Consider the following 26,220-nt stretch of genomic DNA (forward strand, 5'->3'; position numbering starts at 1 on the left):
TGTGTTAACCTATGCCCCTACCTCGGCCTCCAGAGCCGCAACCGTGAATATTTCATTCATTCGCGCCACCTTGTGCTTTAATTCAAATGATGTTTGAAAATAACGGATTGGCTTCAGCCAACGGTGAATACAAGACATGGGAAACGCGCAATAAGCCTTTACCTGGAATATTGTCGCCAACAGAGGTCGCTGTTGCACAAGCGAAGCTTTCGGGCTTCATAGGAACATCACAAAACGTAACTTGGCGTTATCTTTTTACAAACCTGTTTTAGCCGACAGTCAATTAAAATTTTAACTCCACGACGTATATTACCGATATTTTGGCGTTGCTGGCTTTAGCGCTTTGATGCAGTACGTTACTTGGACATGCAGTTGTAAAGAACGTTTGTTTTCCTGTGATGGGAAATGTAAAAAGTGAACGCGGAATATTGCTTGATGTGAATGTGAGCGACAATTCAAGTTACACGCACGGGTAGCCTCGCCTTACCTGCCACCTACCCTGTCATGGAAATAAATAAATAAAAAATCAAAGAATGGAAATCTCTCTCTCTCTCTAGCTGTGCGATGCGCGCTCTCGTCATCACTACACCTCCTTGCGCGCCCCCGCCTCTTACCGCTGCTCTTTGAAAAAGAAGGAAATAAGCGTTAGAAATCGAGCTGGCGAGATTACAGGAGCATCTTAGACTAGGTTCCTAGTGAACGGGCTACCAAGTCCATCTGAACACCATGAAGGACCGCACGCACGAGCTGAGAACTGTAAGTAACGTTACTTATTTGATTTAAATAAGTTTGATGACGACAGAAGCAAGCGGTGGCCTCAGTGTGGGAGAAGCATATTGCGTGAAACACAACGTGCGTTGTATGGTCGATTAATAGCAATGTAACCGTTTGATTCGCCACTTCTGTGGACCATTGTAATAAAATCGTAAAGACAAATAGTTATGTTTTAAAAATTGGTACGGTGTGTAGTCCACGTGTTATTTAGCGCGTAGACAGATATTTTGTAAATGTTGACATTTGAGTTAAAACAATTATTTTATAGTTCGGTGCCCTTTTAAACAAATGTGAAGTATCCCTGGGAAAAATAAATAAATCGCGTTTTTGTTGAAATGTACTGAATGAAATTAAATCAGTCATTCGCAGTCCCGACGCTCGCTTTATGTCGGAACTGGAGACAACCTGCCAGAGCACCCGCAACATTTTGAAACCAGATTTTCATAGCTGCTTAATGCTTTTCTGATATGTGAGAATGACGACTTGCTGCGTTGTTGCCCGGATTTTGCTGATTCGTTGATTATTTCAGCGCAGACCCAGGTGTTCGTTACTAACAGGGCTGAGACAGGTGAACCAACGGTCTGACGATCGGTTCGCAAACACGACCCGGGCTGCTATTCAAGTGTGCAACAATTGCTTTTTGTCTGTGGAAATGAATGGATTCCACGCTGTTTTCAATTGCTGTCATGATAACTGACCAAAGACACAGGGGGAGGATGACTACGCCAGTTAACGCGACGAAGCGGTGACAGACTATTAACTTTTCTTTAATATGTGTCCCGTTTTAATTTGGGAATCGGAAGTATCACTGGCGTTGAAATCAAACTCGCCGTAGCCTTGTTGCATTGACTGTTAAGGCTCATATTCCCCTTCGCTACTCGACAGTTTATTCGAAAACGTATTTAGTTGACGTACATTTTGACTGTTTTTTTTTTTTATGATTATGTGCATCTTGTCGGTTCTGAATGATCACGGGCGAAAGTGTCTCCTGGGAACGCTGGCACTGTGCGCGCGAGGGATTTATCCTATAAAAGTGAAACGCGCACTAATTCAGCAGCTGGCACCCAGGATGTCAAAAGGGTGACCTATTGTTGTCTTGCTGGGCGGAGGCGAAGAGTCAATATCAGGTTAGGGGGGGTTATTATGGTCCAAGTGGTCCGCAGAGACCGATTGGGTTTTGACCAACTGCGCTCCTAATTATCGCTGGTAGTTCAGACAATTTTATTCTGCGGAGTAGATTTCCGAGACATGTTGTTTCAGTCTTTCTGAACTGTGGTTGGTCTGGCGTTTTATTTGCGTTTATTTATTTTATTTTATTCTGCTGTTAACTTTACTTTGTCCACGGAGCGGTGGAAACGGCCCACTGCCGCCCCTGACCTGACTGGCCGTAGCGTGCTTTTTACCAGCGGCCATCGATAGGCTGTCACCATTTTACACCATTGTACACCTTACCTCTTACACTGTGCCTGTGGTTGAGTAGAACGATTTCTGGTTTAATAAGAATGTAGGAAAGTTCACAAATTTTGGCATGTCAAAGAGTCTGTAAGGACTTGCGATTTTATGACATTGCTAAATTTAAAACATAAAATATCAGACACTCTTATCCTTGAGTGACTTGTATATTTTTTGTATTTAACACGTTTATACAGCTGGATATTTCCTTAAATGCCTTCTGAAATGTTCAATGGCTGTGTCCCTCCTCAGATTCAAGCCTGCAACGACAGTGCAGTTCCCAAACTATTCCTTGTTAAAAAAAAAAAAAGAATTATGTAGTGTTTTTTTCTGTGTGAGGATGAGGGCTTATTTACAGTTTCTGTTGAGGTTTTTGTCTCTCGCTCTCTCTGGTAGTAATTTCTGTCTGAGTGCTTCAGTAGGTAGGACCCCCTCCCCACAGCTCGGGTGGGGGCTCTGAGTGTCTGTCAGATGGGAAGGAAAATGCAGGATGGGCAGAAGTCTCTTGGCTTTAGGATCCGATGTTCGGAGTCTCTGGGTTTTAGGATACTTGTGGGGAAAAAAATAATTAACTTTGTATTTTGAGCGTGTTGTTACCGTTGACTTGCATTGTAACGGGGGGCTGAAACACCTGTACTGGAGCCAAACGCACTGGCACTAGTGAACAACGTCGCTCAACAAGACCAGGAAATGAGCTTCAGAAACACAGACCGGTTTAGGCCACCCGGTCTTCATGTGCAGCATGACTGTGAGGATGAGACATTAACTTAACGATCGTGATTAACACGCAGAGCTTGTGACCTGCCAGGACAGGAATGTGGCTGTCCCGTCCTCTCCATGATTCAATCTGACCCTGGTGAGGAGGTTAGGCCCCAGCGCTGCGGGTTTGTGGGGGGGCAGATTCCTTGTTTTCCTGGAACGCTGTTAAATGTTTAACAGGGATCCGCGCAGCAGTCCGCTCTGTTTGAACCCTGCTCCCTGGACCCGGTGTACGCTTTTCTTCCTGAGTATCACGTGATTGGATGTGGGGGTTTTTTTTTTTCCTCCATCGGCGGGTCGTGATTGGCTGAACATCTCAGAGACACCACAAGGTTTGCCAAACGGCCAAATTCACAGGGTTTATTTAACCCAAAATGTCTGAGTCCATTAGGGATAGAATGTACTCTGTTCATCGGTAATTTTACTTTACAATAATCCAGAAATTTTGTGAGTGTGCGGTAGTCCTCTCTGTGCAGATATGAGTCATACATATTTGACTGGGTCATGACTTTCCACTAAAGCCTAAAGATAGAAAGTACTTCACCTAATGTACTTGACCGAGGTCTGCAGCAAATGCAAGAGACCTTATTCTGGGGTTTATATGCTGCTTCAGAGCCCACTCTGATGTTCTTAGTTGGTTGTGATTCAACTTCAGTTTATAGGTCATGAGATAAGGTTCCCTCAGGCATCATCCCTGACTAATATGGCTGACGGCTGCGGATGGTGTAGAGATGTGCAACAGGTCTATTAGTGTCAGTGGATTCTGAATGACTGCACAAAGGAATAGGGGTGATTCATAGTCACAGGGGAAGATATGCAACTACAGGTGTGGAACTGATTCTGCTACGGTTTATCTCTTGCACTGTTTTCCAAGTTGCATGCTGTGGTTTGAATTTTACCAATGAAACAGGAACTCTCACCAGGTGTATTTCCATATAGCTAAAGAAAACAGTCTCTCTCGGGAAATCAGTTGACAGTGACGTGAGTATCCAACACCTGCTGTCGATTCGTACTGTGCACATTGTAATTTATTTGCTGATGCTCACCAGAAATATTGGCAGCTCCTGCCCTTTCTCATTTCTGAAGTTGCCTGTTACATAACGTGAATTGAAGAGCATTTTGGTTTGGATTTGGGTGTTTCATTGTGACAGGTGTTACCTGTTGTAACCCATTGCATACCTGCCTTCTGCAGGTACCTGTCTGTGCACATCAGTGCCCTGTATCACAGGCAGTGTCCCAGGAATCCGTGTGACTTCCTGTCTGACGGTTACGCCTCCTTTCCCTTGCTGTGTCCGGCATCGTTCAGTTACTGTGGTGGCCTTTCTCAGATACACACCTCCTCTATCTGTGTATCTGGAGGGTGTGTGTGTGTGGTGTGTGAAGTGTGTGTGTTGTGTGTGCATGTGTGTGGAGGGGTTGCGTGTGTGTGGCAGTCTCCAGGTGCTCTGGTTGATGGTAGCTGATGGGATATTTTATGAGGCACTAAAAGTCCTCTGTTCAGCACCTATAGCTCGTTTCATGCAGGATAGTTTCCCGCTACAGACGCTGTAAAACTTTCACCAGCCCTATCAGCGCTTTGAAAAATTGGTCCAGCTCGACAAATTAAATGTGCAAATGTAGCTGCTCCCATTGAGTTAAATGACCGTAAAGCTCTCGTCTGTATGCTGATGATATCATTCTGATCACAGAGAATTAAGGCAATCTCCGGGAAGTCTTGAATAGAAGGTGTTTAAGACTGAGATTTACAGTAAATCCAGAAAAGACGCAAATTATTAGTGTTACTGCTACACCAGCAGGAGCAGCAGGAAAGAGATCAGCTGGAAAAAATGAGAAAAGTACACATCTTTAAATCTCTCCTCGATGCCACCTCTCCCCTGCTATACAATGTACATACGGCTCATTTTACAGTACACTACTGTACTATGGGCTCTTAGATGTGGCTCCAGTTACAGAAGAGCATTAGCCTAGCGCCCACGCCCTTAGCCATGCCGCTAGCAAGCTAGCATTGCTGACTGGAAATGGTATGGCTGCTGCTCAGTGACAGTGGAACGGTTTTCACAGTACTGAACGTATCACAGCTGTCAGTTTGTTCTTGGAGGACCACGACCACACAAGCGCATTTCTTGCCACCTTCATTCTGACCCAGGTCAAAGGTCATTCTGTGTATGACAGAGTTGAGCTCCTGCCTTTGGGGCTGATCAAGAAACAAAGAACAGTGACAGGAGGAAGTGTTGTGAGTTGTTCTAGTGAGCTATGAAACTGAATCAAATTGCCCAGCAAACAGCCTTTCCTTTTGTTTTGGAAAGAGGACTAGGAATGGTGCCCCTAGCTTTAACTGGAAAAAAAAAAACCATACGTATGAAGTATGTTCCCTGTTTGGTTTGTGGTTTACCAGTTTCTTATGTGACTATCTGTGGTTGAAGAAAGCGATGCATTATGTTCTATTGATTTGTAGACACGGGGATGACCAGTGTGTCTTATTAGGCTGAATGGGCTGGGTATCGCCCGATGTCAGAGACATGCATGAAATATAGATTTTTTTTCATCATTCATTCAGTACTGTACATGAGATGAGAGTGTGTGTGTGTGTGTGTGAAAGCGAGAGAGAGAGAAAATTATATGACTCGATAAAAAGGAGTGCTCTGGTCCGTAGTGTTACTTTCTCTGGAAGATAAATAATCGATACGCAACCACTGCCTTTCTAAAGAATGCACTCATTCTAAATGACATCTTTCATTTGAGAGGCGACGCCCCCATGTGTGGCACCCCCCCCCCCCCGTGTGTGTGACGGACAGAGTATCGATGAGCCAGCGGTTAATAGAGGCGGTTTGAGGCATATTTCAAAGTCAGACTTGTCAGCAATTTTTTTTATTATTCTATAATTGCGTTTGAGCCAATATGCAGTATTGGTTCATAGTGACATTTTACAAGAAGCTAAACGCGCTGCTGATTTCAGCAAGATGACCCAGACTCTGTAAATATATACACTTTGTATGCCTCATGTCTCCTAAATATGCATAACAGGCCAAATTCATAAAAAGAACAGATTCTGGAGAAACTAATGAAATGGGCACTGAAGGAAAATATTGCAGATTCATATATCATATTCAAGAAGTCATGCTCACAAAAATAGGAATGTGCTGCATTTAAACTGTAACATTTAGTTTTTCTTTTTTTTTCTTCATATTTTCAAACCTGCCATATTGATGGATGTTGGTTGGTGATTTGTGTTACATGGGGTCATTTTATTTTGTATCCTGTTTTGTAAGTTCTCCAGAGTTAGGGTACATAAATACATATGTATTTATGTTTATGAAATGTGCGTGCTTGTGTACCATGCTGGGAGATGCAGGGCTGTGATGGTTTCCACTGTCTCGTTTTCCAGTTATTCATGTGATGTTTTTGTCTTGACATCACTACACCATCTTTGATGCATTCCAGCTCCGCCTCTCTTCTTCCAGCTGTCAGTCACTGTCAGCAGGCACCTCGACAGCAGTGCCTGACACGGGCCTGTTCTCTCACTGAGTCATACCGCTGTTCCACACCGGCCCTGCAGGGGGCGCTGTGCTGTTTACTGGCTTGTAACCTCACAGCTGAAGCTCATTTTTGTAAGATGTGGTTATGCGTTGGTCAGAAACAAAATTTAAATTACTTTTCAAAGAATGGAATCACAAACGTCCCAACGGTGACGGGCGGGAGGGCGCAGAGTCCTGAGGTAGTTTGGGTTCAGTACCCTTAGGAGGCAGGGCAGGTGTCAATCATTTCTCGGTCACTCAGACTATGTCCCTCCTGCTGAATTCCTCCATGCTGATGGGACAGCGGTGCAGACTGCAGGGCTGGTGGGACAGGGGGGCAGACTGCAGGGCTGTTGGGACAGGGGTGCAGACTGTAGGGCTGATGGGACGGGGGTGCAGACTGCAGGGCTGGCGGGACAGGGTGCAGACTGCAGGGCTGTTGGGACAGGGGTGCAGACTGTAGGGCTGATGGGACGGGGGTGCAGACTGCAGGGCTGGCGGGACAGGGTGCAGACTGCAGGGCTGTTGGGACAGGGGGCAGACCGCAGGGCTGTTGGGACAGGGGTGCAGACTGCAGGGCTGGCGGGACAGGGGTGCAGACTGCAGGGCTGGTGGGACAGGGGGGCAGACTGCAGGGCTGTTGGGACAGGGGGGCAGACTGTAGGGCTGATGGGACAGGGGTGCAGACTGCACTGCTGAAAGGCTGCAGCATTCGCTGGTTCTCTGTGTGTTTAGTGCTCACAACTTTATTGCCCATTGGAGACACAGCGCCCCCTCCAGGACTGGAGTTATACCTGCAGACACTGTAGTCCTCCAGGATGAAGCACTCAGTTTGAGAGGCTGTGTTCTGCTGGGTTTTAAGTCCTTGCAGATAATTACAGGAGCATCAGAATAGGAGCAGGGGTGGGTGGAATATGTTAATATATTGGCTGTGTGTGGTGTGGATGAAGCCCCCCCCCCCAGTGGCATCTGTGAAAGTGGGAGGGAGGTGAGAGGGGAGAGGTGGGAGGCGAGAGGGATTAGAGAGGGAGGAGAGAGGTAAGAGGGAGGAGAGAGGGCAGAGAGAGGTGGGAGGAAAAGTGCTGCCTCTCTGTGATCTTGTATTATTCTTGGACAGAAAATCCATCATTTTTTTATTTTATTTAGACTTTATTTACCCACAGGATGCTCTTTGCGAATCTGCTTCACTACACATCACACTGGGAGTGCCAGTACAACCAAAATCCTCTATTGTTGGCCACTGAGCAGCTCTACTGAAGGGAGAGAACATTTTTAGCCAATTAAATCAGGGGATGATTAGGTGGCAAGTTTTTGCGAGATCCAGATCTGGGATTTTAGGCAGGACACTGGGGAACCCCCTACTCTTTGCAAATAGTGTCATGGGATCTTTAATGATCACAGTGAGTCAGGACCTCGGTTTTAACGTCTCATCCGAAAGACGGCATCTCCTACAGCACAGTGTCCCCGTCACATCAAGCCATCAAGTTGATGCTTTCACGTCTATTCAGCCTCTCTGCTCCTGGCCCAAAGCTGTGCCTAAAACGGCGACTCGTGAACTGACACTCGCTGCATTCGAACGGCCTGACCTGAGCCTGTCCTGCTCTGATCTGGCCTGTTTAACTGAAGAAAGGACCTGAGCCTGTCCTGCTCTGATCTGGCCTGTTTAACTGAAGAAAGGTGTGAGATTCTCTGCCAGGCTGGATAAGGTGTGGAGGGCGGCCATATTAAAAAGATGAATGGGTCTGTCATTATCCCAGAGCTTCTGACATGTCCTGGGTGTTTAGTTTCTGTTTACTGCTGCCATAACGTACTGCCATTACTGAGAGTGTGTGTGTGTGTGTGTGTGTGTGTGAATGTGTGTGAGTGTGTCTGTGCGTGCATGTGTGTGTGTGTGTATGCGTGCGTGTGTGTGTGTGTGTGAATGTGCGAGAGTGTACGTGTGTGTGTGTGTGTGTGTGTGTGTGTGTGTGTCGTGAGGTCGTTTGAAACGGAGTGGTGCTGCGTTGTCGCGCTGAGGGGAATTCATGGATCTTTGATCTCTAGAGATCAATGAGCAGGAGAGCTCTGGGCTGGTCCAGGGTCAGATGCGGTGACCTTTGACCCCTTCTGGAGCCGCCCACTCCAGCTCGGAGATTTCTGCGTTAGAAACGAAACGTTCGGGGGACTTTCCTCTTTCAGCTTCCCATCCCCAGAGAGTGCAGTAAAGCCCCCGTCGTTTCTCACGCACCGGACAAGACGAGATGAAATTAGTTTTATTTTATTTTCCTTTGTAGATCAATCAGACTTGGATGAGATTTCTTAAGATTTCTGCTGTGGTGGAAAGTCCAGGGGTCGGAAAGTAGAAGTTCTGCCACGTGTTTCTTCCACCCACAAACTCAGCCAGCAGAGTTTGTTAATTAGTGCTGCCTCCTGACTGAATAATTCTGCTAATGACCAAATTCAGGTGACTGGAATAAAATACTGGGGTAGTATTACTTTCTGAAGTTGGATTTTCCTCCATCTTAACTGTTTAATTTCCACCTGGAACCTTGCCACTGATGATGAATGAGGGACAGAAGCCAGAACGCAGAGCTCAGGAGCCCCCGGGGGAGAGCACTGCGGTCAGGGTCTCTCTTCACCGTGGGTCCAGGCTTCTGTGGTCTGCGTAGGCCTTGGAGGCTCAGAGCTTGGCCCAGTTCCCTGGCTTGGGGATATTAATATTAAAGCAGCCTTGAATGCGTCATCTCAGCACACACACAGCCAAGCATATGCATATGTATTCATATACACACTTGCATTCACCCACGCATATGCATAGCTTATATATTCACACACACACGTACTCACCCACACGTATGCATACGTTCACACACACACATGCTTTCACCCACTCGCACATATGTGTGCATGTACACTTTTGCATACATGCACATTTAAAAAAAACCATGCATGCTCATGAATTCTCGCACACACTTGCACACACACACAAGTACTTTAATTGACTAAATGAAGAGCTGTCTGTCTTTTATTTATTTATTTATTTTTTTAGAATATCATGTTTTTAGCATGTTGGACATTTGAAAAAATATATTCACTTTGTAAAGAGAAGAGAAAGAAGAACTGTTTTCTTGTAAAATAGATTTGGTCAAAACCGATCAGTAATAACCAATTTCTAAATGTTTAAGACGTTTTTGCACAGACAGACAGAAATCACACACATGAGAAGTGTTATTTGCAAGTGCTCAGTTGTTCAGACAATTTTCCCCTTTTAACTTGAGTTCATTTTCCCAGGGTTCAGATTAAACAGGAGCTTGGCAATCAGCAGACCCATTTGCTCCTAAAAATGATCAACATCAGTCCAAATGGCAATCAGGTTTTTATTATTTTTATCAGTGTGTGAGTCAGCTGTAGTGCGTTAGTGTAAATAGGCTGTTAATGTTCAGTGTGCTCAGTCCTAGTGTCCGTTCTGTAAAGCTTTTTGAGTGTTTTTCAGAATATATTCTGACAGCTGGGATTTCTTTCAGAAGAGTTTAGTGTCCTTTGTAACCTGTACTGTGCTGAATGTGTGTGATCTGTGTTGCGGCCCTGACTGGATCTTTTTTGTGTGTGTGTGTGTGTGTGTCTGTGGGTGCACGTGTGTGTCTTTGTGCATGTGTGCGCATATGTATGTGTGTGTGTTTCCAGGGCAAGGACAGTGATGAAGATGAAGAGGTGGCAGTCAGCATGGACAAAGACCGCTTCATGGATGAGTTCTTTGAGCAGGTGAGCTCTTTCACCTCATCGGGCCTCTGGGTCCGTTTCTCCTCTGGTTCCGTTTCTCCGATGGGTCCGTTTCTCCTCTGGGTCCGTTTCTCCTCTGGGTCCGTTTCTCCTCTGGGTTCATTTCTCCTCTGGTTCCGTTTCTCCGATGGTTTCCACACTTTAACTCTGCACTGCTTCATACAGGCTTTCGTAGAAGTATGAACATTAAAATGTACATGTGTGTGTAAGTGTGCGTGTGTACACTTACACGTGTGTGTAAATATGTCTGTGCATGTGTATATGTCTGAGGGCTGCACACGCGTGTGTGGATGAGGGCCAGAGTTATTCAGCCACCTCTTCTCGGAGCCCTTTTTAAAACCTGCACACAGGCCACATCTTTCCCGCTGCACTCACTATTAGTAAAGAGAATGGATGAGCTGCAGTGTGTGTGTCTGTGAGCTGCAGTGTGCGTGTTTATGAGCTGCAGTGTGTGTGTTTGTGAGCTGCAGTGTGTGTGTCTGTGAGCTGCAGTGTGTGTGTTTGTGAGCTGCAGTGTGTGTGTTTGTGAGCTGCAGTGTGTGTGTTTATGAGCTGCAATGTGTGTGTTTGTGAGCTGCAGTGTGCGTGTTTGTGAGCTGCAGTGTGTGTGATTGTGAGCAGAGTTTTTACAGCTGGCCCAGCCGTGCCTCATTGTTCAGTCTCTGTGGGAGGGGTGCTGACGCTGGTCTGGATACAGCCACCATTCCCGCTGCGTCTGAATAATGCATCAAAAAAATGATCCTTTTTTCCCTCTGAGTGATCAAAGCGCTGGAGAATGTGTGTTTTCCCCCAGGCTGTCCTGATGCTGGCCTGATGCGGTGGAGCGCTGAGCTCTGTGTTTGGCTCTGTGTGCCCGGCTGTTTGCTGAAGGACGTTATTACCTGTGTGCGTTAGCCCTGTCCATTTAGGCTGACCGCATTACACTGTGCATTTAACCATGAGCCTCATCAGCATGGCCTTTTCCCTTTGCTCTGACACAATGGCCCTTTCTCTGTTCCATTGAAGCCCCTGGGCTGGACGCACTAGAACAAAAAGAAATCCACTCTGCAGGAAAGAGCCAATGCATTAAGGGTTGAATGAATCGGAGGGGATTTGGAGTCGTACCGTAGGCTGGCGTCCAGAATGTCCGACCGCAGCTCCTCACTTTTAACGTGTAACGCTCTTTCTCTCGGGCTCGGGTGGTGACGAGAAAATGCTGACTGGTCTCCGCCTGGGGTACGTGGAGCGGACCGGCCTTTCTGGAGAAGCTCCAGGTCTTCCCATGATCCAAACGCTCCTCGTGCTGGTGGAAGCTTTTCAGTGTCTGATTTTTTAAAGATGTTTTTAGGAACTAAAAAGATGTGTGAGTCATGACACACTTAGCTTTATATTTTGTTTTATGATTCCAGGTTGGCATTGTTACTAACTTATATTTGAGGTTTCAGTGATGTTGCCTCTACACTAGCTGATCTGGGATTGTTGGTCTGAGAATGCTGATCTGGGATTGTTGGTCTGAGAATGCTGATCTGGAAATGCTGATCTGGGAATATCGATAGTCAGCTTGAGAACTGTCACTCATGTACCTTGACCAGGTCTCTCTTGAAAAAGAGAGTTTGGATCACAAAGAGTCTTCCTGCTTAGATAATACTCTCTCTGATAACACACTCTGGTCCACCTTGAGTCTTGACTCTGTTGAATCGCAGACTTTCACACGTTTCAGGAGAACTCTAATCTGCTCCGCATCTCGGCCCTCAAAAAAACCAGTGAAGCAGCGACTCCCGTACTGGGGAAGGCCTACTGTGGGCTAATTAAAGAGTGCAGATTCATTGGACAGGTGATTAGGGTGATGGTGTGTGATTTAAAGAGTGCAGATTCATTGGACAGGTGATTAGGGTGATGATGTGTGATTTAAAGAGTGCAGATTCATTGGACAGGTGATTAGGGTGATGGTGTGTGATTTAAAGAGTGCAGATTCATTGGACAGGTGATTAGGGTGATGATGTGTGATTTAAAGAGTGCAGATTCATTCGACAGGTGATTAGGGTGATGATGTGTGATTTAAAGAGTGCAGATTCATTCGACAGGTGATTAGGGTGATGATGTGTGATTTAAAGAGTGCAGATTCATTCGACAGGTGATTAGGGTGATGATGTGTGATTTAAAGAGTGCAGATTCATTGACAGGTGATTAGGGGTGGACATTGATGTGTGATTTAAAGAGTGCAGATTCATTGGACAGGTGATTAGGGTGATGATGTGTGATTTAAAGAGTGCAGATTCATTGGACAGGTGATTAGGGTGATGGTGTGTGATTTAAGACGCGAGAATGGAAGAGTCATGATCGACTGACCTGAAGGAGGGGCGTGCCCTTCGAGCGGGGGTGTGGGGTAGCAGTTGGGTACTAGTTGGCGATGGGTTAGGGTTGGTAATGGGTAGGGAATTAGGCTGGTAACCTAAAGGCTGCCGATGCAATCCCCAGACAGGACACTGCTGCTGTGCCCTTGTGCAAGGTGCTCCACCTGAATTGCTTCTGGAAAATCTCCAGCTAAAATGCCTGTAGGTGTAACCTGTCACCTGGGAAACGATGCCCTCGGCTGACCAGACGAAGCAGCTCACCTGGGCCGATTTCAGGCGCATCACCTGGGCCGATTTCAGGCAGCTGAAACCTCACTGGAGGCCTCAGGTTTTAATTAATCGTACCAGACATTTTTTTTTAACTGAAAGAACTTGGGTGGGACTGGCCACTGGTGCAAAAAGCCATTTAGCTCGTCTTCCAGCAGCATAAGTGTGGCAGCCAGAAATCATGCCCCAACTTTATTTATTTAGTTTTCTGTGTGTTCCAAACAGATCCGTTTGCTCTCTCCAGTCTTGCAGCCAGTTGCCAATGCGGGTACTTTATTACTTTGATGTCTTTTTTACCAAAGGAAAGAGCAAAGCAAACTGAGCAGTTTATCTAACGGAACGATGAAAGCGAGGGAATGATTAAAGATGAAGAAAACATGGAACATAAAATGTGAGAGACGAAGAATATGGAATAAATATGAAGTGAAACAAAATGCAAAAAAATACAGATGAACGGATGATAGAACATAACAAAATGACTGAATGATGATGAATACAGTGATCTGTAGCGGGATGCATGCCGTGGTAAAAGATAAAGCTATAGGCTCTCTCCCCAATGGCTCTCCAGCTCTGAGGTAATTAACTGACACTGTGAGTAAGGAGGCATCTCCCAGGTCTGAGGGAAAGGCTGTTTGATGTTCTCTTAAGGTAAACGGGCTGCTGCACCTTTCCTCAAACCGAACCCTGTTAGATCAGACGTTTGAAAGACATGCATGCCTGTCTGATGCCAGACTCAACCTGTGGATATTAAAAAATATATACGCAGGACCATCGGCTGGGCGTTAAAGTGAGGAGAGAACTGAGGAAAGTATTCTCGAAATTGAATGTGCTTTTGGATTGGATTGGATTGGATAGTCTTTATTGTCCCCGAGGGGCAATTTGGTTTGCAAACAGTAGTCGACACAACCAATACACATCATAAATAAATAAATAAATAAAAGACATAAATACATATAACATACAGTAAATGTCATCACTCATCATAATGAAGTTGCAATGAGCTGTAAAAGCACTAAGAGTCCATCAGTCCTTTGTTAAAGTGTGTGTGTGTGCAATAGCATCTAAGCCTACAGCTTGTGTGTGTCACACACTGTAGATATGTGGAATTGTATTTCGACTACAGTGATGAATCAATTTCAGTTCAGGACTCCAAAATATATTGCAGTATCTGAAAGACACAAGAATAATTACCATATGCCCATATGTTGTGAACTGTTGATAATATATTTTATTTCAGTATATTTTCATCATGCGTCATGTTCTGTCTTTCCTGCCTGTGCGGTGGCGAGTTACCCATGATCCCCTGCTCTGTTCCAGTTACCCGTGATCCCCTGCTCTGTTTCCTGCCTGTGCTGTGGCGAGTTTCCCATGATCCCCTGCTCTGTTTCCTGCCTGTGTGGTGGCGAGTTACCCATGATCCCCTGCTCTGTTCTGCTGGCAGGTGGAGGAGATGCGGGGGTACATCGACGCCCTTGCTGAGAAGGTGGAGGAGGTGAAGCGGAATCACAGCGCCATCCTGGCCGCGCCCAACCCAGACGAAAGTACGCCGCCGCCCGTACCGCTGTTCCGCTGGGGAGGAGGGCAGGGGAGGGGGCGGGACAAATGGTTTCCATGGTAACGGGGAGCGGATGTCAGAAGTAGTCATTTTTCTAGAATGGTACAAAATGATTTTCCTCAGGTGGAATTTCTCAGGTGGAAAATGTGATGCTGAAATTGAGGCATGGTTCTCTGTTAAAAATATCAGACGGTGCTTTTAGTTCAGACTGTGTGGTCGGTGAGAGAGTGCACCTGTTTAGGCATACCTTATGCAGGTGTTCGTGCGTTTTTAAAATAAATTAAGTCGCTTTCCTAATCGATTCAGAGACCGTCTCGACCAGGATAGAGAAATTACCCCCCCTCCCCGCTCCCTCCAGCTTTAACACCTGAAGCTTTTCTCATTCTCTTCTTATTGCTTATTTAAGGATTTAAATTTTTTCCTCAGGCACTTAATTTTGGAAAGGGGTGGGGACACTACACTTTTCATTAACTGGGTCTGATATTCTTGTCCATCTCAGGATTAATCCAGTGAACTGGACTATTAGCATGACTTTGTCAGGCTAATTATTCATTTACTGACAGAATTCAATTATTTTAATCAGGTCTTAGTCATGGATATGTACACAGAATTAATTCCATCTGGAAATAGTATTTCACATTTAGGGCTGTTATGACTATAAGTCTGTATATCTGAGTATTGTGCGGTTGTGCATTACGTGTGTGTGCGTTGTGTGTTTGTACAAACGTGCCTGATTGTGTGCATGGCATGCATATTATTGTGTGTGCACATGTATGTGTATTATGTATGCAAACCTGCACGTATATGCGTACATGTGGCTTCAATTTTAATTTCTCTCACCGTGTAATGCATGCATTGTGTTTGCAATGTCTTTAATGTGTGTGTGTTTGCGTGAGTGTGTGTGCGTGCGTGTGTGTATGTGTTTGTGTGTGAGTTGCTGAAACCATTCACAATGGTTTTTAGCTGAAGTGACTTACACAAAACCCATAAGAGACTTCATACTGTTCATATGTGTTAAATAATAGTTAATGCCTTAGAAATGTAGATTTTTGCTTTCATGATACTGAAGTATTTTGTGTAAGCAATTTTACTCTGACTGTAATAATATCACAACACACACCCACACACACCCACACATTAACATCTAAACCAAACCAATGCCCTGTACGTGCCTAGAATCATGTCCATAATGCCCCATCCCCCCCCCCCCCACCCCGCCCCGTTCCCTGATATGTTTATCGCAGTGCATTCTGGGTAATATTGGCGCACATTAATTGGTGTGTTTTTACAATGAGTGTTTCATCCACCCCCAGGTGTGTGTGTTTGTGCAGCTATCGGGATGTAAATGGACTAGACTCAGAAATGGGGGGGGTGGGTTTGAATGGGGGGGGGGTGGGTTTGAATGGGGGGGGGGCGACTCTTCCTGGTTTAGGGATCTGATTCCTCTCTGGAAAGATCTTGCGGTTACCCAGTCAGAGTTCAGGGGTCAATTCCATATCAATTCCTTCAGCTCAGGAAATTAAACAAAAATTCAATTGATTCTTCGAAAAAAATCTTCAGTGGAAAATTATACAGGGTGTTTTTTTTGGGAATCAAATGTACATTAATTTCCTGGACTAAGTGAATCGAAAAGGGATCGAGCCCAATCGTGCAGGGCTATAACTGCAGCCTGGTGGTTCTGATATGGTAATGCAAAATTTTCTACCCCTTTGCTCTGCTGTTTTTCCTGGTGCAAACCCTCTCTACTGAAGAGATTACCTTTCCTGTCCCTGTGCTGTTGATGGCACCCCCCCCCCCCGTTCCACTCCCACTCCCCAGGCACCTGGCTTTATTACAGACCTGTCATAAATCTCAGCTGTTGTGTGAGAGATCGAGAGCCAGGCTGATAGAGAGCAGGACCATTCTGCCCCCCTGTCAGCTGCAGGGCATGATGGGACAGCCTGGGAGGGTTGGGGTGGGCGGGGGGTGGGCGAGCTTTAAGAGAGGGAGGTGAGAGTTGGGTTGGCAAAGTGTTCGCCTCTCTCTGTGTCGTCGCCGTGCGATGCAAATATTTGCTGCACTTTTTCAATTACTGTGCTTTTTAACCACCCTATCCATCCCCCCATCCTCCCTGATACCCTATATACCCCTCTCTTGCTCCCTTCATCCCTCAGTCACTCCTTCTCCTCTACCCCATCTCCTCCCTCCCTCTCTCGCTCGCTCGCTCGCTCCCTCCCTCCCTCCCTCCCTCTCTCTCGCTCACTCCCTCTCTCCCTCCCTCCCTCTCTCTCCCTCCTGATATATCATTTTATTTATCTTTGTTTAGTGGGGTTTTCTCTCAGCCAGTGCGTGTGAAGCTCGAGAGAGCCTCGCTTCGCCCCACCGCAGACGCAGTAGCATTCTGCATACTGTGCTTGAGTGGCTGCAATGCACCGTTCAGTCCTGTATTAAAAGCCCTAAAGAGCTCCAACGTAATGCATTGTTTAAAAAGCCATTCGGCCTTTTGATTGGTAATGTGCATTGTTTCTTGTAAACTGGCAGAAGCCACATTGCTATGGAAATTAATTTAGCTCATTGGGAGCAAGTAGTTAAATCTGAATGGGCTTTTTTTTTTTTGCCTTTGCTTGTGTGGCATTCACACAGGGATGTTAGCTCAGAATCTGAATGGCCTGAAGACAAGGCCCCTATTCAACAATCTTATCAGCCCAGGCTATGTCCCCATCACCTCCTACATCACAGTGTGCGTGCACATGACCAGCAGACATGACATCACAGCATGCGTGCACGTGACCAGCAGACATGACATCACAGCGTGCGTGCACATGACCAGCAGACATGACATCACACTTTGCGTGCACGTGACCAGCAGACATGACATCACACCGTGCGTGCACATGACCAGCAGACATGACATCACAGCGTGCGTGCACATGACCAGCAGGCATGACATCACAGCGTGCGTGCACATGACCAGCAGGCATGACATCACAGCGTGCGTGCACGTGACCAGCAGGCATGACATCACAGCGTGCGTACACGTGACCAGCAGGCATGACATCACACCGTGCGTGCACATGACCAGCAGACATGACATCACACCGTGCGTGCACATGACCAGCAGGCATGACATCACAGCGTGCGTGCACGTGACCAGCAGGCATGACATCACAGCGTGCGTACACGTGACCAGCAGGCATGACATCACAGCGTGCGTGCACGTGACCAGCAGGCATGACATCACAGCGTGCGTGCACATGACCAGCAGGCATGACATCACAGCGTGCGTGCACATGACCAGCAGGCATGACATCACAGCGTGCGTGCACATGACCAGCAGGCATGACATCACAGCGTGCGTGCACATGACCAGCAGGCATGACATCACAGCGTGCGTGCACGTGACCAGCAGGCATGACATCACAGCGTGCGTGCACGTGACCAGCAGGCATGACATCACAGCGTGCGTGCACATGACCAGCAGGCATGACATCACAGCGTGCGTGCACATGACCAGCAGGCATGACATCACAGCGTGCGTGCACATGACCAGCAGGCATGACATCACAGCGTGCGTGCACATGACCAGCAGGCATGACGTCACAGCGTGCGTACACATGACCAGCAGGCATGACATCACAGCGTGCGTGCACGTGACCAGCAGACTGTATTTGTCATTTTTTGGTAGCGTGCCCCTTTGTTGAGTTCAGTGCTCCCAAAACATCACATACCTGGACTTCAGCAGATCAATGTGCAAACACAGAGTGCAGTCGATCGATGGAGAGAGCCTCACAAAGAGTTAAAATACAAACTTCAATGACAAACACTGAAATGTTTGCTGTATTCATTAACTGAAGTGTATTTTTGAAAATACAATGAATGGACTGTGTCATGGTCTGGTATCAGACTGTGTCAGGGTCTGGTATCAGGCTGTGTCAGGGTCTGGTATCTGGTATATTTCAGCGCTTTTTGATGATTAGAGGAAATACGGTATTTAAATGTTCAAATATTCAGCCATCCAGTTATTGATTGATTACTAGGATCATTTTTTCTGTTAATTAACAAAATGAAAAAATGAAAAAAGTAACACATAATAACATTATTCACAGAGAGCCAGAAAACCCAGCAGAAATAAGGAATAATTAATGGGTGTTATTAATTTGCTTTCCTGAAGCTAATGAGCACGGCTGCAGAAGGCTATTAGCACAGAAAGGACCTTAGAGGCCGAACGCGATGTTTGATTATTTATACATTTATTATTGGATTCTTAGGTTTACTTAAATACAGTTTTTTTTGTTTTACACATTTAGTGTGTGTTCTGTTTATTAGAGCACTTCATATTATCCTATGTGCTGAAGCTACGCCGGTGCCTCTTCAATGCCAAGCGGTTTTACCGCTAAATCACGTTTTGACCCATCTGACCACATCATTTCTGAGTTTGTTGAGCTTGTTAACTTATGAAAATGTGATTCAGCCTTGACATTAAGAGGGCAGATTGCTGGTTGTTTCCTTGTTTGGATTAGCAGAGCTGGGGCAGGTCTGCCCGAGCCGTGGTGTGGGAGGAAAGATGGCGGCTTTATGTGGTTTTTTTAGACATCTGGGGCCGGGTCAGCTCAAGGCCGGGGGTATTAGTTTAGAAACGCAGGATTCAGGTCAGAGAGGGTGGCAGGGCGATGTTCTGAGAACACACAAAGTGTAAAGCTGATCCTGTGGGGTTGCAGGTTCCATTGCATCACCCCGTTTCCTCACTGTTGGTTTATTAGCAAAGCACATCACGGCAGGGCAGGGAGGGGCGGGGCAGGGCAGGGCAGGGCAGGGAGGGGCAGGAATGTATAGGGGATTTAGACACACTTCTCAGGACTCAGGATACTGTTGACATATAAATCAGAGAATAACACAAGCCACTCTCTACACACACACATTTTCACACACACATATACAATACATATAGACACATACACACAAACACACACTTTCTCACACACACACACACACACTTTCACACACACACATATACATCCCCCATATATTGATTTATTTGTTTTTGTTTCCTGCGCGGTAATTAATCTTTGTTTACTTGGCCGCTTTGCACAGAGACTGTAAAACTCCCCCCCGTGCAGCCGCATGCCACAGAGACTGTAAAACACCCCCCCGTGCAGCCGCATGCCACAGAGACTGTAAAACACCCCCCCGTGCAGCCGCATGCCTGTAAAACACCCTCCCGTGCAGCCGCATGCCTGTAAAAAAACCCCCCGTGCAGCCGCATGCCTGTAAAACACCCCCCTTGCAGCCGCATGCCACAGGGACTGTAAAACACCCCCCTTGCAGCCGCATGCCACAGGGACTGTAAAACACCCCCCCGTGCAGCCGCATGCCTGTAAAACACCCCCCCGTGCAGCCGCATGCCACAGAGACTGTAAACACCCCCCGTGCAGCCGCATGCCACAGAGACTGTAAAACACCCCCCGTGCAGCCGCATGCCTGTAAAACACCCCGTGCAGCCGCATGCCTGTAAAACACCCCCGTGCAGCTGCATGCCACAGAGACTGTAAAACACCCCCGTGCAGCCGCATGCCTGTAAAACACCCCCCGTGCAGCCGCATGCCTGTAAAACACCCCCCTGTGCAGCCGCTGCAGCCGCATGCTACAGAGACTGTAAAACACCCCCGTGCAGCCGCTGCAGCCGCATGCCACAGCAGTCAAGCAATGCCTCAAAAAGCGATGGGTTACCTCAAACCAGGAAGAGACGGGGGCATTATTAACCAATTAGCACTAAATGAGAAGATCATTACTCGCCTCCCAAAATGAAAAGTAATAGTGTTTAATTACTGAATGCAGAAAATAAGCAGTGTAAGCTTATAAATATTTATGCTCTTGTTTGTTTATCACACAGGTAATTCTTCAGTACCTTCAGTGTTGTGATACCCTTTATATTCCTTAATGATGACTTGGTAACTGCATCGGCTGTGGTAATGAGTAGACATGGAGTTTGCTTTTGAGTGATTACTCAACTTTGGGCGATTACTGGATAACAAAATTAACATTATTATATTATTTACTGTTATTACTAGACATGGCTATTCATGAGAGGCGTGCAGTCCCCGTCTCCAGGTCCTGCATGCTGAATATCAGTTATCAGTGCAGTCCCCGTCTCCAGGTCCTGCTTGCTGAGTATCAGTTATCAGTGCAGTCCCCGTCTCCAGGTCCTGCATGCTCAATATCAGTTATCAGTGCCATCCCCGTCTCCAGGTCCTGCATGCTGAGTATCAGTTATCAGTGCAGTCCCCGTCTCCAGGTCCTGCATGCTCAATATCAGTTATCAGTGCAGTCCCCATCTCCAGGTCCTGCATGCTGAATATCAGTTATCAGTGCAGAATAAAATGGCCTTCAGAACTTCAGTCTGCTGTTCACTGTACCGCACTGGCGGGACTGAGACGTTCAGGGTTATTGGTGTTTATCCAGGCGAAGACTGGAATCCAAACAAACATAATTATGAATGAGAGGAAGAGAGATCGAGAGAGAGACTCATCCAAACGTAATTATTAATGAGAGAGAGAGAGAGAAACGCATTCAAACATGATTATGAATAAGTGAGAGACTCATTCAGACATGATTATGAATAACTGAGAGGCTCATTCAAACATAATTATGAATAAGTGAGAGACTCATTCAAACGTAATTATAAATGAGAGAGAATGTGTGCTTCAAAAACAGGTCCATTTACATTTGAATAGTTTCTGGCATTGAGTAGAAATGTGCACCAGTGGGGATGGTCTGAAATTCTCTTAGGAGCCGTGTGTGTGGAACATTACCTTCACCTTCCTGTGATTACCTGTGCACATACCATCACTTCAGCTTCATTACTTTAGGCCTGACTGGAGCTCTTATGCAGAGCAAACTACCTGAGCTCACACAAGTCTTGTTCTGTGGTATTTCCACAAATTTTAGGTGTCAGCTGAAACGTTTTCAAAATTCTCCTTCTTTCACATTCCGGTTGGACAAGCGATTCGTCTGAAAATTCTCAGGAATCTGCAAGAGGGTTTTTCGAATTTTACCTGCATCTGATAAAATATTGTATACTGTATATGTTCAGTATATGTTTGGTCCTGGCCTTCACTGTAAAATGTTAATTCAGCTCTAACAGAGTACATTAACATCAAATAGGGACCATATGTAAGAGTTGGCTTATTTACTCTGGATTTACAATTAATGCAACCACAGTCAGCCTCCACACGTTGTCCTTTTCAGTAAATGACATCTCTTTAAGATTCCCTATTGATATTTAAAGATATACGGAGTTCATATTGTGTGTTTAAATCACGTCCGGTATAACTGAAGGAGCTGGAATCTCAATGTTTTGTGTTTGTGTGTTTGTGCGTTTTCCACACAGTGCAGTCACTGCGCTGAACGGTGACTCACTCTGTGGTTTTTCTGCTCCTCAGAGACGAAGGCGGAACTGGAGGAGCTGATGACCGATATTAAGAAGCTGGCTAATAAAGTGCGCTCCAAATTAAAGAGTGAGTTCAGTATCTGTTCCCTTTCCGTTCTGTTTCTGCTACTGTTCTGCCAGCCGTACATCAACTCTGTCACGTCGCCTGTGGGTGACTCAGTCTGCACATGAGCAGACATTGGAAAGAGTCCTTGGCTTTAGGGTGTCCTTTCCTGCGTATCATCTTGTAATAGTTTGGATGTGGAACCCTGTCAGTTTGGGCATGGAACCCTGTCAGTTTGGGCATGGAACCCTGTCAGTTTGGACGTGGAACCCTGTCAGTTTGGGCATGGAACCCTGTCAGTTTGGGCGTGGAACCCTGTCAGTTTGGGCGTGGAACCCTGTCAGTTTGAGCATGGAATCCTGTCAGTTTGGGCGTGGAACCCTGATGTTTTGGACATGTGTGGTACAGGGAGTAATAATTCCAGAGGGACCCTTGCAGATGTATGAGAACAGACTGATTTAGACAAGAATGTGTACACGGCTTCGAACACGACTCACTGCCCTGCCTGATGCATGTCACGCAGCTCTTTTACACTCTCTGGACATCAGATGATTATGTTGTGAGACAGCTTGCGCTGGCTGCAGTGCATCGTGGGAGTATGTTGTGTGTGCAGGACGTCTCAGCGAAGAGACAGCCGAGCTCCTTCTGCACCTCCACTCCCCCTTAAGTGCTGCTTCCAGGCCTTACAGCAAGCGCTCTCTCTCCCTCTCTCTCTTTCCCTCTATCTCTCCCTCTCTCTCTTTCCCTCTATCTCTCCCTCTCTCTTTCCCTCTGTCTCTCTCCCTCTCTCTTTCCCTCTATCTCTCCCTCTCTCTTTCCCTCTATCTCTCTCCCTCTCTCTTTCCATCTATCTCTCTCTTTCCCTCTGTTTCTCTCCCTCTCTCTTTCCCTCTATCTCTCCCTCTCTCTCTTTCCATCTATCTCTCCCTCTCTCTTTCCATCTATCTCTCTCTCTTTTCCTCTATCTCTCCCTCTCTCTTTCCCTCTATCTCTACTTCTCTCTCTTTCTCTCTCTCTTTCCCTCCATCTCTCCCTCTATCTTTATCTCTCCCTCTCTCTCTCTTTCCTTCTATTCTTAAATTGTATTTTTGTTGTAATGTATTAACCAGAATGCAGGAAAGTCCCTGAAACTCAGCACACACACACACACACACACACACACAGACACACACATCACATACACACGCACACGCTCACACGCTCACACACACACATACTCTCACACACACACACACACACACACACACACACACTCTCACACACACACACATCTGTCACACACACACAGGCACACACACACACACACTCGCACACACACACACACACACACACATGCACACACTGCCTCACAGTGTTTTTCTCCCCTTGCAGGCATACAGCACAGCATTGAGCAAGAGGAGGGCCAGAACAGGTCATCAGCCGACCTGAGAATACGCAAAACACAGGTGAGGGGGGGGGGGGGGGGTTGGGGGCTCTACCTGGGAGGCTAACATGTTACCCCTCCAGCACAGGGGGGCATCTTTTGTGTTCTACCAGCTCAGTGAGTGGTGAAAATCTGGAGTTTCCTGTTTGTTCATTTGATGTAAATTGTCAGAGGTGGCTCTCAGTACCTAATTTTAATTAGCATTATGACAAAGCGAGAATTATGTTTGGATTCCTGCATTAGTGTAGTATTAATAATGACATGAAGAAACTGTCACAGAATAAACAGTTCACTCACTCTCTCTCTCTCTCTCTCTCTCTCTCTCTCTCATGCTCGCTCGCTCTCTCACTCTTTGTCTCTATCTCTCGCTCTCACAGCATTCCACTTTGTCTCGTAAATTTGTGGAAGTGATGTCAGAATACAACGCCACCCAATCAGACTACAGGGAGCGGTGTAAGGGGAGGATCCAGCGCCAGCTTGAGATCAGTGAGTACTGCCCCCTGCTATAGGTCAATGGGGTTTGTAGTTTCTGTTGTTTTATGAGGTTTCGTGGGTTTGTAGTCTGTGTTGTGTTTTTTCTGGGTCACTGGGATTTGTAGTTTATTTCACTATTAGTTCTCTTCATGAACGTGTTGATAAATCTCTAAACTTTGGATCCTACCTGATGCTTGGGGATGGAAGCAATTCAACACTGCAGCAACGGTTTGGAAAGGTGTGTGGAGGTTCTGCTGGTGCAGTGTGTGGAGGTTCTGCTGGTGCAGTGTGTGGAGGTTCTGCTGGTGCAGTGTCTGTATATAACCATACGGCCATATGAAAGAATAATTTTTGTTTAGAAGGTTGGTTAAAATCAGGAAACTGAAGGATTGCTGCTGGTATCTAAAGGGTTAAATTATTTTAAATGATTATCTGACGCTGGTGTGGTTCTCTGGCAGGACTCCGCCCCTCAGTGTTTCACGCCCGGTCGCTCTGTCCTTCAGACAAGGTCGTAGTGAGGCTCTGACATCACCACAGGAGCCCACGCTGTTAACGGCTGATCGGGGGGGGGGGGGGGTGGTAGCGACTAGAGGGCCACACGCTGTGAGGTGATATTAATATTAATATATTTAATAAAATGCTCAGACATCTGTTTGAATGCTGACACCTGCAGTGCAAATCTGGTTCTTTGATTCTGGAGGAATTAAAATTTAAAAATAAAATGTGCTTTAAATAATAAATAGGTACAAAAACGAGAATAAAGACTGCAGGATGTTTTGCTACTTCAGTCAGTGTCCACAGCACGGTGGTCCTGACAGGAAGTGGAGCTCCACTGACAGGAAGTGGAGTTTATTTACCACCTCCCTGCAGTCCCTCACTCCACTCAGTTCAGGCCCCTCTCTCAGACGGTCAGGCCAAACAGGGCTGTGCATAACACCTCTCCCAGGGTGTGGGGAGCCATGGAAATGCATTCAGGGGTCAGGTGGAGCCATGGAAACACATTCAGGGGTCAGGTGGAGCCATGGAAACGCATTCAGGGGTGAGGTGGAGCCATGGAAACGCATTCAGGGGTCAGGTGGAGCCATGGAAACACATTCAGGGGTCAGGTGGAGCCATAGAAACGCATTCAGGGGTCAGGTGGAGCCATGGAAACACATTCAGGGGTCAGGTGGAGCCATGGAAACGCATTCAGGGGTCAGGTGGAGCCATGGAAACGCATTCAGGGGTCAGGTGGAGCCATGGAAACACATTCAGGGGTCAGGTGGAGCCATGGAAAGGCACTCAGGGGTGAGGTGTGAGGTGTGTGTCTGTGGCCTCCTGGTAGAGACCAGAAGAGGGCGGTGTTGTGATGTCAGGTGATGCCGGGGCAGGGGACACCTGCGCTACCTCTCTCTGCTGGACCCTCTGTGCTCTCCCCATGTCACAGTGATGCTCCTCCAGGGCTGCAGAGATGCCGTCAAACTGCAGCCTTTATTAAAATGCATATATAATATTTTCCTTAATTTTATGGGCACCTGGAGCCAAGCTATCACAGAGGAATCCTGGTTATTAGTTAGACAGTGAACAGGACTGCGTTAAATCACACACGGCCAATTCAACAAATCAGTTTCATTTAATTAAGCCACAAGCTAACTGCGCATTCTTGCTGTGAATCTGGCTTGGCCCAGGACTGATAAGTGAAACGTTGTACTGAGCGATCACAGTGTTGCGTCTCCCGGCGCTTGGTTCAGGGCGGACCACACCTTGTAATTATTTTTGAGAAAATGATGGCGTCGTTACGAAACGAGCGGCGGTTCCTCCCGAAGCTCGTTCCGATGCCTGTCAAAACAAGCGCGCAGATAAGGGGAAGCGCGATGTGCGCTGTCTGGGGCGGCGCGCTGACTCTTTATTAAAAAGTTTCTGAGCCCAGCCGAGATTAGACGCTGCCGCCCTGCCGACCTCCTCCAGAGGAATTAACCTCGCCCCAGAGCGGCGCTGAAAGAGCGGCGCTGAAAGGGCGGCGCTGGACTGGGGGGCTCCGTGGATCGCTGACTTTTATGAGCTGCTGTTCTGCGACGTATTGATTTTATTTTTTATTTTTTTTTGAAACGCTGAAAATAATGGGAATTCGCTATGTGGGGTGCGCGCACGCACGCACGCCTGAATGCAACTGAATACATTTCCATAGATTATGTGTACATCTCTGGTGTAGGCGCACGCTCCGTCTGATCTCCTGCATAATTCATGGTGACGGAGGACGCGAGCAATAAGGCTTTAGCTGCCTTTGATGAAGATGACCCCCCCCCCCCCATCTCATAGGCACGTGCGTTCACATACATTTGCATGTCTAACGAGCGATGGGGGGTAGGGTGGGGTGGGGTGGGGGTGTTTGTCAGACCGCTTAGCCCCGCGCGCGATACATACCGGTCCTTTTCACCAGTGTACGGTTGTGCTCTGACTC

The 26,220-nt window shown here is 46.7% G+C and overlaps 1 protein-coding gene across 10 annotated transcripts in view; it reads left to right on the forward strand.

Moving 5' to 3' along the window:
* The first annotated feature begins 483 nt into the window (after positions 1–483).
* The window catches only part of stx1a (syntaxin 1A (brain)), a 35,482-nt gene continuing 9,745 nt past the window's right edge, over positions 484–26,220 (forward strand). For 8 of the 10 annotated variants that reach the window (XR_010324642.1, XM_064303125.1, XM_064303130.1 and 5 more), the window contains exons 1-6: positions 484–756; positions 10,164–10,241; positions 14,301–14,400; positions 21,833–21,907; positions 23,255–23,328; positions 23,684–23,792. Coding sequence is in view for 9 of the 10 variants with exons in the window: in XM_064303125.1 (XP_064159195.1) it covers positions 727–756; positions 10,164–10,241; positions 14,301–14,400; positions 21,833–21,907; positions 23,255–23,328; positions 23,684–23,792 (466 nt within the window). In the remaining variant the exon portion in view is untranslated. Of the gene's footprint in view, positions 757–792; positions 1,520–8,782; positions 8,944–10,163; positions 10,242–14,300; positions 14,401–21,832; positions 21,908–23,254; positions 23,329–23,683; positions 23,793–26,220 lie in introns of those variants that run through there. The other 2 variants (XM_064303126.1, XM_064303127.1) reach the window with 2 other exon arrangements.

Source organism: Anguilla rostrata, chromosome 12, assembly GCF_018555375.3.
Source record: "Anguilla rostrata isolate EN2019 chromosome 12, ASM1855537v3, whole genome shotgun sequence".
Lineage (NCBI taxonomy): Eukaryota > Metazoa > Chordata > Actinopteri > Anguilliformes > Anguillidae > Anguilla > Anguilla rostrata.